General features: G+C 37.1%; 1 protein-coding gene across 4 annotated transcripts in view; it reads right to left on the bottom strand.

Annotated features, from left to right (window-relative positions):
• Positions 1-15973, bottom strand: part of VPS13B (vacuolar protein sorting 13 homolog B) — a 1042333-nt gene that overhangs the window by 61871 nt on the left and 964489 nt on the right. For all 4 annotated transcript variants that reach the window (XM_071207936.1, XM_071207935.1, XM_058275777.1 and 1 more), the window contains 10 exons: positions 15270-15533; positions 14351-14434; positions 13998-14173; positions 13354-13524; positions 12363-12564; positions 10957-11145; positions 5945-6091; positions 3648-3931; positions 1310-1437; positions 900-1099 (listed from right to left, as the gene is read on the bottom strand). In XM_071207936.1, coding sequence (XP_071064037.1) covers positions 900-1099; positions 1310-1437; positions 3648-3931; positions 5945-6091; positions 10957-11145; positions 12363-12564; positions 13354-13524; positions 13998-14173; positions 14351-14434; positions 15270-15533 — 1845 coding nt within the window. The remainder of the gene's footprint in view (positions 1-899; positions 1100-1309; positions 1438-3647; positions 3932-5944; positions 6092-10956; positions 11146-12362; positions 12565-13353; positions 13525-13997; positions 14174-14350; positions 14435-15269; positions 15534-15973) is intronic.

Genomic DNA, 15973 nt, shown 5'->3' with positions numbered 1-15973 from the left:
ATTTTGGGAGGTGGAGCTTTCAATTCTTGCCCCAGAACAGCCTCCGAGGCAGCTTGTGCCTCCAGTGGAGGATGGGCACTGATCTCTGTGGAGTGCTCTACTTACAAGTCTTCTTTGCAGATGGGCAGTCTCCTCCTTCCATTCCTTCAGGGATGTGGCAGGATGCTCTTCTGGCCTCCTGGAGCCCCCAAACAAGTGCTTCAGCTAGCTCCAGACAGCTCTGGGTGTTTATTAACTGCCCTGTAGCAGAAGTAGATTCTAGGAGCTCCTTACTCCATCGCCATTTTGCTGGTTGTCCAGTGCAATGTGTTTTTTAACCACTACAATCAGATCTATTTTACAAGCTCATTGTGAAGAACAAATGAACTAATACATGTGAAAGAACTTTAAAAAAGTACAGAATGAAAGAAATACAAGGTACATGTGCCATTTTCACAAAAATAAAACCACCAACATCCAGAATAAAATTGAAACAAATCAAGACATTTTATCTGTTTAAGTTTTTAATACTATGATAAATACGTGTATTTTAAAATTAGTAAACTTTGAGAGAATTAATCCAGGGCTGGCATTATGATTGTCCTAAAATCTGGATGGCTGAACTGATTTCTATATAAAAGAACATAACAACTTAAATTTGACCATTGATTAGTTCCCAGATGGGCTTGCTTTTACAAAAAAAACTGTCTCTGATAAACATTTGCATACTACACGTTGGAGATACACACTTGTCTTTGAGAATTTAAAAGCTAATGAGGATGTAAAAATGGATACACAATTGCTCTCACATAGAGACAAGAAATTCAGCTGTTAGAAAATCATGTCTAAGACAACCAACAAAACCTTAGAAAAGGAAATTTTTTTTTGGGTTTTGGGAGAAACACATGTGGCTCACTTACCTGAGTTCCCTGATTATTGATGTCGATGGCATCACTCCATTCATTAGTCCTTTCATCTACCAGTTCTACTCTCAAAAGAAGGCCAGGAAGTAAGTCTTTGGTTTTGCAGTCTGGATAATTGGAAATCTGGTGGTATAGCTCATGATGAATTGAGCATTCAGAAGGAATTTTTCTGCAATAAATGTCAAACTTTGGAATATCTGAAATTTAAAAAAGACATATGCAGACTTAGGCATCAAAGACAAAGTCATAGGCATATTAAACAAAATATGAGAAGAGGAGCTTCTGAAGGAGGGATGGTAAACACTTTTATTTAAACTTTCTTTATAGGATCATGTAGCTACTAAATCAAAACCTTCTAGAAATATATAGGCTTTTGCATTCTTCATATTTTATGCTATAAAATATACCTTTAATATTTTCTTTAATAAGCATCGTTACTGGACATCTGTTGTGGAAAATTATTCGAGGACTAGGGTCTTCTGAGAGGGTTAAATAAGTCACTCCAAAGTGTTCTTGATATGTCAACACTATAGCCCTAGAGTGGAATCAAACCAAACGACAGAAAAAATAGTTTAGAAAAAAAATGAATGCTTTCTTTCCTGATACAAGGTTATTTGGATTTACAATATTCAGATTTCTTTCTAGAACACCTTCCCCTTTAGAACTCAGACAAAATGTTTTCCAGAGAAAGAAGGCCATTCCATCTACTTACTGTCATACAGTAGTGATAGGTTTACTGATTTTTCTGATAATAGTTAACATATATATAGATATATATGTATCTTAAAATAATAAAAGATGTAAAAAATTATGTAAAAGTAAAAATAATTCTACCACCCAGAGAGAACTACATTTAACCTTATGTCAACTTTTCTTCCTAGTCTTTTTTTTCCCCTCTATGCATACAGGTCTTAGACTCTTCAGATAGGATCCCTTCTTCTTCCTCAATTAATGTTCAATATAGGACTATAACAAAATTTGAGAATTTGGGTGCCTTCTCATTTTTAATCCTAAAGAACCACAGTTTCATAACATTTGTAGTCAAATTTCACATGATTATCATACTTTATAAGATCTCCATTTTGACTAAAGGAACGAAGCTGTATTATTTGGAGTTATAAAAAATAACTGCTGCTTGGCCTAGGTTGCCCTCTACAATAGAGAGAAAATTTTCAATTTTAAGCTACAGATTACCAAACAACATTTTGTATCAAAGCAGGCAAACAAAATTCTCTACGTACTGTAAAATTACATGGAGCAAATGCCAAAATTAACTAAAGAAATCAGATACTTGCCAAGTGGGACCTTTTGTTTATACAAAAGGGGTCAGTCAAAAATGTACTAAAGAATTTCACAAATAGTCATCTCTTTACTAGTCACCGTGAGCAAGGGTGAGTCTAGCTAAAGACTGTGTTTGTTTGGAATGTCAAAGTGAATTTGGGGAAACCACATTAATAATACCATCAAATGTGCACTGTTGGATTTAGGGGAGGGGAGAAAGGAGATGAGGTAGTAGGAAGTAAATTCACTTGAAAGGCCAGTCCCTGGATTAACAACAAAGTTCTTTTCCTAGCCTAATTTGAAAAGAGCTGGGCAGAGAATTTCTTTTTAATAGCCAAGAAAGCTGGGGACCAGCCCTAGAATATGGTACTTTCAAACTAGTATCTACCTGAATACCTTCTAGGTGGATTAAATTATACTAATAAATCATGTTTTAGAATTCTTAGAATTTTGAGCTTAATTTCCAATTGAAATTTTGTTTCAGATTTGGTCTTCCAGTTTGAAAAATAAATTTTGTTTTACAGACATAGGCTCACATCATTTTCAAAGATAGTTCCTTAAAATTACTTTGCTTAACATTTCCAACCAGAATATGAAGATAACCAGTTCTCCACAGAGTTAGGAATGAAAAATGTTTGCGAAATCATCGATAATGTTTGTAAAAAGAAGGAGGGATATGTGTAGAGAAAAGGACCTTAATATTAGATAAACCAAGTTAAGCAGTTATCTTTTAAAATATTACTACTAAAAATCTCTATATACTTCAAAAGGTAAGATGGCTAAAACCTCAAATAAAGTCCATAAATTCATAATCATGAGAATAATATACCTCTCATAAGGTCAAAATATGTTTTCTTTTGTAGTTGTTACACACTATACCTAAGTTATCCCTGACAGTTGCAGAAAGGACTTAGTGCATGTAAAACCACCAAAAATGTATGTCCAGTTTGAACAAACCATTACATGTCTTTGGCTTGATCGTGTGGTTGTTATTTGCATAACTAGTAATCAGAAATTTAAGCAACTTGTATGCAGTAACAACCACAGAACAGAGACTTCTGTGACTTGTATTTAAGTTCTCTCTCTCAATTTTTTGAGGACAATTTCACTTTGAAATAAAAGTTAAAATATGGGAAAAGAAAAAGATTTTCCAATTTGATTTTGTTTTTTTTATTTTAACCCTTATTTCTCCTCATTTTACAGAGGCCAAGAAGTCATAAAAGATGATCTTTCATTTCTGACTTATTGCTACTACTCTATAGTACAATCACTATAATTTTCCCCACAGAACAAAGTCACGTAGGAGAATCTCATAAGCAGTACATCAGACAACCCATATGTGATCATAACACTTGATCAAGTATATAAATTGGAGAACAACTTTTCCCCTGTCCCTCTTAGCATATTAATGAACAGCTACACTGACCAATAAAAGAGGAAATCATTCACATATATGTAAGATACCTGGTACAGAATCCATTTTCCCTACAATTCCTGAAGGGCACTGCCACACTCTGTCTGGGAAACTCTTGTCTAACTATAGCTGGTAGGCTCCAGCACTGTGAGCTGTTGGCACCTATGGCAGGAGAAAAGCTCAGCAAGATCTGTTTTTGAAGCAGTGATGCATCCAACTCTGACTGACAGGTATCAGGCATTAAGTCCCAGCAAGGAAGGGAGCTGGATTTCACAGCAGGCTGCTCTCCACCTGGGCAAATGCTAAAAGTAGCACTGTCTGGAACATGAAAATACTGAAAAAAGAAAAGACAACGCAGAGAGAGCACATTTACTACAGTAATACAATGGAGTTAAACTCTTTAAAGCACAGTTAAGAAACCATAACCATGTATTCTCAGGAGGTGGCCATGTTTTGGGGATATTCCCATGAGGAATCCTACTCCCTTGAGGAAGTTGCAATGAGACAGTTACAAGCAGTGAGAGCAGCAGCTGCTTTCATGGCCATAATGAAACATGATAGGACTGGGGTGATTTAAAAGGTGATGCGAAGTTCTCATCATCACCAGATAGTGTAAAAATCCAGATGCCGTGGGAGAAGGAATGCCACGTGCTGGTGAGGGAGTCTTTTCAGTAGGTATTGCCCCTTTGAAAGGATGTGGTACCCTGAGGGACCTTGGGAAGAAGAGATCTGAATGAGGTACAGAACAGCGAACTGGGAGTTCAGAGACAAATTTTATTTAAGGCTCATCCAGAGGGAGGAGGAAGCTCTGATTTCAACCTTCAGATGGAAATCCACAAGGGTTCTGGCACATTAGATATTTTCAGAATTTTAGACTTACAGGCACCCTTTAGAGATAATTTATTTGCATCTTCTCTTTCATGGTTGAGGAAACTGCTGCCTAGAGAGTTGATGACTCACCCAAAGTCAGAACGCCTGTCAGTGGTAAAGTGTCCCACACAGTCTCATTGAGGGGCTTGGGACTGTCATGTTTTTTAAAAAGTCCACACCTGCCTCAAGCAGGGTCAGGGTTGAAAGAGGAGGCACTCTTAAGCTGTAGGGAAGAAAACTTGGGCCTCCTCTTCCCTCTTGGAAGCCAAGGAAACCAGGAGTTCTTTGTGATGTTAATTTTGTGGTCTATGCTAGCCTCAATCATTTACTGAGGGCCTATTCTTTTTACTTAGATTATTTCACTTAATCCTCACACACACAAAAAAAAAACCCTACAAGGAATGCAAGCTTCTGCTCATTTTACAGGTGCGGAAACTGTCAGTGTGGAAAGCCCTGATCCCTTGTCACAGGAAGCCTTGGTGGGGTGAAGCAGGAGAATTATTAGGACACAGGCCTGACTGCCTGCCTTCCAGAGCCCTCTCCTACAATGCAGACAGTGTTCACCTCTGTTTCCCATCTGGGAAATCAACTGGGTACTTCTGGGCACGTATTCACTTCATCAGTACTGAAAAGGACCAAGATAAAATTCCACTGTTTTGACAGTTTTGTGAATTTGGCAATACATTGTAAATTTACAAGTAAAAGACTCATTCTATTTGATTGTTTTAATAAACTTTTTGGACCTGAAAGTAAGGGATAATAATAAGTGCATCCAGAGGTAAAGAAGGGTAATATTTTCCTATGTGATAGTTTCAATAGCATGAAACAATAGCATTCAGCTGGTATATTCTGGTTTTAAGTCTTTTTAAAATCTCTCCTTACTCTTTCAAAATATGACTCTTCATTTTAACTGTACAAAGAGTAGAATCAAAAATCCCTCTGAACATTGTTGGATTTATTTGCAGCCTATTCTGCCATTGAGATGTTACTATGAAATGACCTAGTAACATTTACAGTTACTGTCCCCGTAGACACAGGGTTTCGATGTTCCCGATCCATGGCTAGGTTTAGGTCCTGGCCTTATGCCCACACGGCCAGGCCAGGCACTGCAGTCTGTGAGGCAGATGTTCTTTTACATGAGACTCAGTGAACCAGTCTTCAGGACCACTTCCCTGCTAGTGTGGGTTTTAGTGAGGAGGCTGGAGGCCTGTGCTGCAGCCTTGGAACAGATGTGGCTTAGGCAGAACAAATCCACAGTGTGTCTGGAGCTGCTGCTTTGTAGGGATTTCTGCTCATTAATTACCTTGGAAGCACTGACCATGATATCCATGTTTTTAATTACGGCAAAAATAAATGGATTTCTTTTTCCTTATATTTCGTGTTAGCTTTTTATTTGTTCTAGGTTTAAAAAAGATGATTTTATTTATTTTTAATTTACCAAAACTAAGGCAAAACAATCACATTCGGATTTTCTTACCTCTTTTCCAGAATGGAGACTGGAGACAGACAACTGTGGTTTATAAAATATTTGGTATGGTGTATTATTGATTATTGTAGTTTTGTCCTCAATCTGAATAATTTGTATACCTTGCTGTACCATGGAAGAAATGCAGAACTGACATAACTGCAAGAAAATTGAAGAAAAGAGTAACTGAAAAATATGATTAGGTATATAAAAATCTCAATCACTTTTTTTTTAGGAGGTACCAGGGATTGAACCCAGGACCTTGTACATGGCAAGCAGGTGCTTAAACACTGAACCACATCCAACTCCCCTTAATTACTTTTTTTTAAAAATTTATTATTTCTCTCCCCTTCCCTGCCCCTGCCCCAGTTGTCTGTTCTCTATGTCCATTTGCTACATGTTCTTCTTTGTCCGCTTCTATTGTTGTCAGCAGCATGGGAATCTGTGTCTCTTTTTTTGTTGCATCATCTTGCTGCGTCAGCTCTCTGTGTGTGCAGCACCATTCCTGGGCAGGCTGCACTTTCTTTCGCGCAGGGCGGCTCTCCTTATGGGGCGCAATCCTTGCACATGGGGCTCCCCTATGCGGGGGACACCCCTGCATGGCAGGGTACTTCTTGCGCGCATCAGCACTGCACGTGGACCAGCTCCACATCGGTCAAGGAGGCCCGGGGTTTGAACCGTGGACCTCCCATGTGGTAGACGGACGCTCTATCCATTGGGCCAAGTCTGCTTCCCTCAATTACTTTTAAAAGGTTATTTTAGCTATTTGTTTACCCAATTTTACCTTTTGTTCCAGAGTGATTATTTAATAGAGTTCCTTTTCGCAATCAGAAATGTCCTGATTTGGACAAAAATTAAATGGTCACCATAGTTATAGGTGATCCATTAAGAAAAGGTAAGAAAAGCAGGGGCAAAAAAAAAAAAAAAAGATAATGGTGTACCTCAGCAAACCAGTTACTTTTGTTGCTCCTGTGTAAAGTCTATACCAACTATTGCACAAAACACTTATTTATAAAGCATTTATATATAATCAGACACCACTAATCTTTGTCAACATGAAAGATTCAATCAGATGTTTCTCATCACCATGCTACTCTCAGCCCATTATGTGCCTGTTAGAGTTCTGAGAACTTTAGTAACAGTGATAAGGAAGAAAATAATAATTGATCCTAATATAGTTCTTTCTTGTGTTCCTCTTGTTATAAGTGCTTTATGCATATTAATTCAGAGAATCTTCACAATACCTACATGGGGTAGTTACTTCCATTTTACAGAATAAGAAACTGATGCACAATGAGGTTAAGTAACTTGCTCAAAGTCACAGGGTCTGGCTCTAGGGTCCTACTCTTAAATACAACATTCATTTTCCCACTTTATATGAGGAACTAATGCTCACAGAAGCTGTTACTTGCCTAAAGATACATATCTAGTAAGTGCTAAAGTCGGGATTTGAGCACAGATTCTTTGAAATGTAACCTGATGTGATTTCCACAACACCACACTATTAATCAATTCATTTTCTACAAGAGTTCTTGCACTGAAATTTGGAAACACTTTTTTCTTTGAGCTGCTTTACCATGATTCAAGGGACTGGAATAAAGGCAAAAGTTTCTAACAATTTTAGAAAAACTGTTTATGAAGCATCATGGTCAAAACTTAGTAAATGTTTACTGGATTTTACTTAATTTTTTTTTAACCTTTTTTTTAAAAAATTAAAGTTAATAGATCACAAGGAATGTAACTTTAAAAAAGATTTAAAAAACAAGAAACATAAGAGGTTCCCATATAACCCACTCTCCACCCCCACCACATCATTTTTGTAAATTGTATTTTTTTGAAAATATATACATCACACAAAAAAATGTTACACTAAAAAATATAAGAGGTTCCTGTATACCCTCCACCCCCCCACCCCACTTCTCCCACACCAACAACCTCCCTTATCATTGCGGCACACTCATCGCACTCGGTGAACACATTTTGGGACACTGCTGCACTATACAGATAATAGTTTACCCTGTAGTTTGCACTCTCCCCCAGTACATTCAGTGGGTTATGACAGGATATATACAAAGTGCAGCATCTGACCCTGCAATATCATTAAGGACAACTCAAAATCCCAAAAATGCCCCCATATCACATCTCTTCTACCCTCTCCCTGCCCTCAGCACCTACTGTGGCCACTTTCTCCACCTCGATGCTAAAATTTTTTCTATTACTCGTCACGATAGTTTTACAGTAGAATATCAGTACTTATGTCTACCTTAGAAGAAAAGAAAGTACTATTTTGAGAGCAATGAATTCTCTTGCCTCAAAAAGAAGATACTGCAATAGGAATTGACTTCCCTACTACTACTTAGGGGAAGACCTACAGCTATCAGTTGCATAAATTCATTTTACATCTCAGGCATCCAACATCTGCTATTACCATTCAAACACCGTGTAAATTTTATGAGGGCTGCCTTCCATTTTGTCTGCCGGGTGGAATTGTTATATCAAGAGCAAGACAAATAGCCAGTGATTTTGTGATCCCAGCTACTATTTCCTTGTAATGAAAAATAAAAATAAGTAAACAAAAAATCTAATCTCTCTCCTTCAAACTGCTGGTCTATCTTTTCCTTCCTGGCTAAATATCCCCAAAGTGGTTGCTTTGTTACTTATTGACCTCTTGTAATCTATCTTCTACCACCACCTTTCTTTCAATGCAATGGCCTAATCCGTTGAGTCAAATGGTCTCAGTCTTCATTCTCTGGATCTATCTACTGCATCTACACTATTCTTTTTAATAAGGTACTGGTAGAGCTACTTTAAATGAATGGAAAATCCTTGTTTCTATACTACATTCTTTTTTTTTTAAAGATTTATTTTTTTCTCTCCCCTACCCCCCCACCCCAGTTGTCTGTTCTCTGTGTCTATCTGCTGCATCGTCTTCTTTGTCCGCTTCTGTTGTTGTCAGTGGCACAGGAATCTGTCTCTTTTTTGTTGCTCATCTTGCGTCAGCTCTCCTGTGTGCGGCGCCACAGGCTGCACTTTCTTTCATGCTGGCCGGCTCTCCTTACCAGGTGCGCATGGGGCTTCCCTATGCGGGGGACACCCCTGCATGGCAGGGCACTCCTTGCGCGCATCAGCACTGCACATGGGCCAGCTGCACATGGGTCAAGGAGGCCCGGGGTTTGAACAGCAGACCTCCCATGTGGTAGATGGACGCCCTAACCACTGGGCCAAGTCCACTTCCCGTATACCACATTCTTTTAAGCAGACTCACACTACTAAATGAATGGTAAATAATGAAATTTGGTTATGAATACTCAAGTGATAGGTTCTAATAATCTTAAATTCTAATAATTCTAATATTAAATCATTGCAAGACCTGCTATAGGCCAGTTCTCAAATTGTGATCTAGGGACCTCTGGGGGAGAGAGTCTCTGAGACCCTTTCAGAAGATCCTAAAGTCAAAACTATTCTTATAACAAAATTATGAGGTTTTTGTCTTTTTTATTTCCATTCTCTCAGGAGTGTACAGTGGAGTTTTACAGAGGTTACATGACACGTGGATGATGTCATTGCTCTGATAGCTAATGGAATGTGTGCTTGCATATTCTTGTGTTTTAAAAATTTCTGTTCAAATTTCCAATTGGTTAAATACTGCTAAAAGCCACAAAAACAAAATCACGGGGGTCATGATTAATTTTTAAGAGTGCAAAAAGATCCTAAGAACAAAATGTTTGACAATCACTACTAAAGGATGTTATGTCAATATATTTTCCCACAGTTCATTCATTCATTCATTCAACATTTATTCAGTACTTATAGTGGCCACTTTGTGAGGTGTTGAATACAGGCAGGGAAGAGATTTTGCTAGAGGCACTGGGTGTTTGACTATATATTATAACATTTCCCACCCCCAACCCCCCACCCACCCCAGGTTTTGATGGTGGTTCTCAGCTTACAACTATTCAACTTTTGGGTGATCCAAGCTTATAGGCACTTTGCCATTTACAGCCATGTTACAGTACTTTGGATGGTAGACCAAAACATATGTTGCCCAGACAACTTTGAGGAAATGGATACCAGCCCTGAATATTGAAGGAAGACCAACTTCTTTGTATCAGGGAAATTGATTTCTTAAAAAGCCACCAAATGACTCTAAATTTTCTCTAAAGTCTTCTCAAAGATGCCCATCAAAATCTGATTTCTTTCCAGATAAAGGTAATTCTGAATTCTACAAGCTCTGATGAAGGATACCAAATTATTATTATTTGATTTAGGAAAGCTAAAATAATGAAGATATTAGAAGTACAGCTTGAGAATTATACATGCTACACTATGATATTGTACTTTCATAATACAATTTAATATTATTTACTATATTATTCAGCTTAATTGGTTTTCATAGACTTCAGAAAAGATTTATGCTTAATAGAATATACCACTTTTAATTAAATACCTGATTTAAGTATGCTTTTTGCATTCATATCTCTAAAAAGATGGGTATCAGTCCCTTGTTCAAAAACATAACTCCCTCTTATAACACTGGTTCTATGGGAAAATCAGAATTTACTCACATTATTTTGCTAAGCCCTTTATATTTTATTATATTTTAAGTCCTTTCCAGGACTATAGCCTTTGCTTCAGGAAGGAATCTGTCTTTTCAATCAATGCTCAGAATGTCAGCAACTCTACCTCCTGCTCTAAAAATAGTAGCCAAGGATAATTTTTAGATATTTTGGAATAAGTCCATTTTTACCCCATATACTAAAAATTAAGTGACTGTTGAATGTTCTGAAATAGAGCAGTTTACTCTTTAATATGTGACACAGGTTTTATCACTGATAAAAAAGAAACCAAAACCTGTAAAACAGAGAGGGCTAAGAAGTTAAGAAATCAAATGTTTTATTGTTATAAATTGTTTAGAACAAGTAATACCAAAAAGGAATTAAAAAAAAAAAAAAGGTATACACATCTTAAACAGGTTAAGAAGATGGCATTCTATTTCCCCAGAGACACAAAGACTTTGCTCATACCTTCTGATGTCCTGGGAAAGCACCAAGTCTTATTTCAGCATCAACAAATCCTTCTTCATCTAATGTCACAACTTCGCCATTACTTCCATCTTTCCACTTTGGGGATGTCAGGTTATGGACCAGTTTAATTGCTATTGACTTGTGTACAGTATTTGTATTTGCCCAGTATATTCCAATTTGAAAAGCTTCCTAGAAAAATAATGCTTCAATTAACTTTGATATTTTTTTTTATCTCAATCCTCAGGTATTTTTTAATACTATATAATAGGTCTACTAAGGCAACCAAATCCCTTTATTAATTTTTTTTTCGTAATGGCCACATACATTGTCTTTTATGATTCACAGTGAAATTTGCATTTATAGAAGGAAAACCAAACCCCAAAATGTGACTAGATACTATAAACAGCAAAGGCTTAAAAAATTGATTATCTCATGTGACAAAGAGAATAATATACAACATTAGGTACATGTAAATCAACATTCTAATTCCATAAGGTAACATCATCTGATTAAAAAAAAAAAAAGAAAAATTGCAATTGAATAAAGCTAGGTATGAAACTGTTTCCTCTTAGGAAGATATTTTATTTGGGAGTTTCTTTCAATATATTTTCTTATAGATTTATGTGTCATTTTGCAATGGGATAGTGTTATAAAGTTCTCATGGTGGAATTTAAAGTCTTCCTATTTTGTTTGGCAAATGGGTTTTTCTCCTTGTGTAAGTAATAATTCTACATGGTATTACCAACACCAGGGTAAACATCCATGATTATGGACACACAAATCCACTTGTAAAGGAAGGGGGTCCTACAGAAACAGTTGCTCAGAAATCCTCGACTCCTACTCATTTTGAAGATCTCAGAGAATTGCAAACATTATCTAAGGCAGGGGTTCTTAACAAGGTGGTCCATGAACTTAAATTGAAATTCAAAAACATTATTCTTGTGGGGATGTGTTGGTGCGGGTGTGATATAGTCATTAAATAATACACAGTGTAGTGTGGACTTAGTAAGGAGTCTGTGGTTTTCACCTTACTGGCAAAGGGGTCTGTGGAACAAAAAAGGTTAAGAACTCCTGATCTAGGGAGTGGATTAGCACACAAAATGGCTCTATATCCTTACCATGTCTTGGACAGGTCAATATTAATATTCGTTGAATATACTGTATAAAATGGAAATGAATGTACCTAGAACAAGTTATAAAATTTATTAACTCAAGGGTGAATGTGCTGATGGGAAAAATAAAAGATATTGGAAATGTCTGAGTATCAAAGATCATTCCACATCACTTAGGTACACATCTAAGAGGACAGTTTTACACAACTGATTCATTCTGTTAAGAATATATATGCAACCTCAGAAAAAAAACTTGAGAGAAAAAATTCATATTAATTTAAAAAGTTATAGTACCTGAAAATTAGGAGGGATAATAATTTTTCCAGCAGGAACTTGTAGAACAATATTCTCTCCTTCAAATAGCCAGAGATCCCACTTGGACTGATTGATAAGCAGGGCCCAGGGTAGAAGTTCTATCAACAAGGTTTTAATATATGGCTTCCAGACTGACAGCTTCACTTGCATTGGGCTATCCCACTGATTGAGCTGGTCATTCCTATTCCAAATACCACAACCAAGAGACTCAATGAAATATGATGATTTCAGTATTCATCAATTATACTTCAGGATTCCAGACACACAACACTCTTGTATGATACCTCTTCACACCAGTCATCCAATGCTGAATTTGAAGTCAGGAGGAAGCAACTGTTCATGCAATTATGTTCTAGCTTATGAGTAAAGAGAGCTACAAAATACAGTTACTAGGTCAGAATCTGACAAATACATACAAATGTTTTAAAAAAACAAACAGAAACAGCTTTTATGGTGTCTCTTCCATATTGAATCATGTCCCCCCCAAGAGGCATGGTCAGGCCCTAGTCCCTGGTCCTGTGAGTGTGAACCCATTTGGAAAGAGTTCTCTGAAGATGTTATTGGCTAAGGAGTGCCCAAACTGAGTGAGGGTGGGCTTTGATTCAATATGGCTGAAGTCAAAAAGAAAGGAAATTGGACAGAGAGAGAGAAAAGCCATGGGGAGCAGCCAGAAGCTGGAAGTCAATGGAATCTGGAAGAAACAGGAGAAGATGCTGACATGGGCATTGCCATGTGATAAAAAGCTAATGAACCCCCAAAACTGTCAGCCAGCCATAATATACTGACCCTGGAGGAAGCAAGCCTTTTAGCTTCTGAAACCATGATCTACTAAGTTCCTGTTGTTAAGCTAAACCAGTGTAAGGCATTTATTTTAGCAGGTAGGAAACTAAAATAGTATTTGACATTTTTTGTTAATTGTCATTTATTACTTAATGTTGAGAAAATTTAGTAAGAAAAAGAAAACCATTACCTGTCAGAATCCTTCTTATTATAGGGCCACATGGTTTGAAGGGACTCTTCTGGCCCATAAAACCCCTCAAGGATCTGATTAACTGTGCCTCCAGGGTATATCTTACTGGCTATCTGCTTAATGAGGGCTGTTGAGATGGGAATGGCACAATCTGAAGGATCATCTTCTTCTCTATGAAATGGAGAGAAAAAGCAAGAACGTTCAGATTTCTAAAGTATTATATAACTTTATTGAAAAAACTCCATGAATCTATTACAGACACTTTTTGTGGGAATGAGTTAATTTTTGGTGGTTTAGAGACCAAAGACACAGTTTTTAGATGATCTGATTCCTGGATTTTCCTCTTCTTCCTCCCCCCAGTGTTTGGATGAAACCTCTATTCATCTCTTTTTCCACCAGAGAAATTAAGCATCAATTAAATTTTCTGTATGATCCCTTTGGTTATATAAACTTATTGAGAGTGTTTTGAATTTTATCTAAAACCATAAATAAGAACACAAGCACATTAGGGCAGTTTAAAACAAAAACAAAAACAAACATTTTCATAAACTAAATCCTGCAAAAAACTCCATTTTACCCCAGTCAATAGCCCAAGGTTATTCTACTGAATTTCCCTTAGGAAGACGTAGGGATTTTTCCAGTACCTGGCTTGAAATGTTAGGTGATGTACAAGGTCAGGTTCTATGTTTTGCAGTGGTTTTTCTTGTCCTTTTCCTGGAATAATTTGTGTTTCATTCAATCCCAGACTCCTTTTCTCCAAATGTATGATAATGGGGTCTGGAAGATGACTTCTCATGATAAAAAGAGGGCTGAACACAATCTATAAAAATAAAAGGACAGAACAACTTTCATATTTGCTTTGTTGCAGTATTCCAGCTGTTTGATGCTGAAACAAACTTGTAATAAATCTTCTCCCTGGGTCACTCTGACCTTAATTTATTTCAGAACAGGAAAGGTCAGAGTCATATACCATATTTTAGGATTGGAAAACACTCACCATTCGTTGTTGCACTTGAGAGTTGGGTTCTAAAGTCAAAACTGTACACCAGACATAAATAATGGAACTGTTTGAAGATGGCACCTGCACATGAGATAGAAAAGGCCCTATTAAATACTAAACAGTTTACAAATTAATCAAAATACGGTAAAGATATAATATCAGTTCCTACGATTAAAAAAAAGAGTTTAAAGTAATAGGGGAAGAAAAGTCATTAAAAAGATAAGAACAACTAAGCAAAAACAGACTCCATTATGACATAAAGTGAATATGTACTGAGTAGATGGGGTCAATTCTTTCCGCAAAGACAAAAGGATTTGTATACAGAGAGAGTGATATGAGACTAAGTAGGAGAATGAAAGAGTTTGTTCTTAATGAAAGTAATGATGGTAGAGATAGAGGAAGAGAGAAAAATTCAAGAGACTATTACAGAAATTCTTTAGTGGGGAGGACCAATTGCCTTACCATATCCCACCCCTCCATGCTTTTCAACTGTTGTTTTTTTTTTTCAGGAAGTACTGGGAATTGAACCTAGGACGTCATACATGGGAAGTAGTCATTCAACCGCTGAGCTACATCCACTCTCCAGTGAGAGTTGGTTTTTTTCATTTGTTTGTTTGCTTGCTTGTAGGAGGTACCGGGATCAAACCCAGGACCTTGTACATAAGAAGAAGGCACTCAGTCACTTGAGCTACATCCTCTCCCCTTCAACTGTGTTTTCACACATTTGACACAAATGTGCTGCCAGGGGATGGGGAGGAAATGGTTTAAGAAGTACTATTCAAGGTCTTCTAATGTTATTTCAGACCTCCACTCTTATATTGATTTTAATAAATTAAGTGCTGTATTCTGTAAAAAGCACACTGAGAAAATTTATAATTTAAAGCTATTCTTTACTGGAGTGTACTATTACTCATACCTGAATGATAATGCTATACTCAGGGTCCTTGGATTCCAGGCACATATCTCTTGACCAATCTTCATCTCCTTTGGCCTTCACACACAACTCTGTCAGTTCACTGTTTTCTAGTATGTATGAAGGCAATTTCTGTTTGGTTGTGAGGCAGTCAAAATGTTCTCGAACCACAGCTTGTCCATCTTGGCCAATGTAATGCTGAACAACTTTTAGTTCTATGCTTTCAGACAAGTAGCTACAGATGATCTGTCTTCCACAGATGATAATCTAAAAGACAATGAATCAGTAAATAAGGCCTTATCATTTCAGACTTCCTTAATTGGAAATTTATAATAGTTCAGAGTAAATTATGTTGCTATTAACAGAAAGAAAATTAAATCATTTGATTAATTAGAGACTATAAGAAAAAAAAGAGGTTTGGAAAGAGAGAATGAATTTTACTTGGTTAATGCTGAGTTTGCAATACCCAAAGGAAAGGCAAAACCCACTAGGCAGTCTGGTGCCTAGCTAGAAATATAGATCAGGTCCTTGAAAGAGGTGAGGTGGGAGAGAAAGACTTGTGAAATAAAAGCTTTGCAAATGTACACCAGACAGGAGATAGTTTAGCTGGAAAAGAGGGTGAAGGCTCAGACTCATCCACTGACTAATACTTTAATGGGCAGATTCAGGGCAAGAAGCAGTGAAGGGGACGGAGGAGATGGGGCAAG

Source organism: Dasypus novemcinctus, chromosome 14 (genome assembly GCF_030445035.2).
Source record: "Dasypus novemcinctus isolate mDasNov1 chromosome 14, mDasNov1.1.hap2, whole genome shotgun sequence".
In the NCBI taxonomy this organism is placed as follows: Eukaryota; Metazoa; Chordata; class Mammalia; order Cingulata; family Dasypodidae; genus Dasypus; species Dasypus novemcinctus.
The sequence above is the reverse complement of the archived record's forward strand: the minus strand, read 5'-3'. Positions and strand labels throughout refer to the sequence as shown.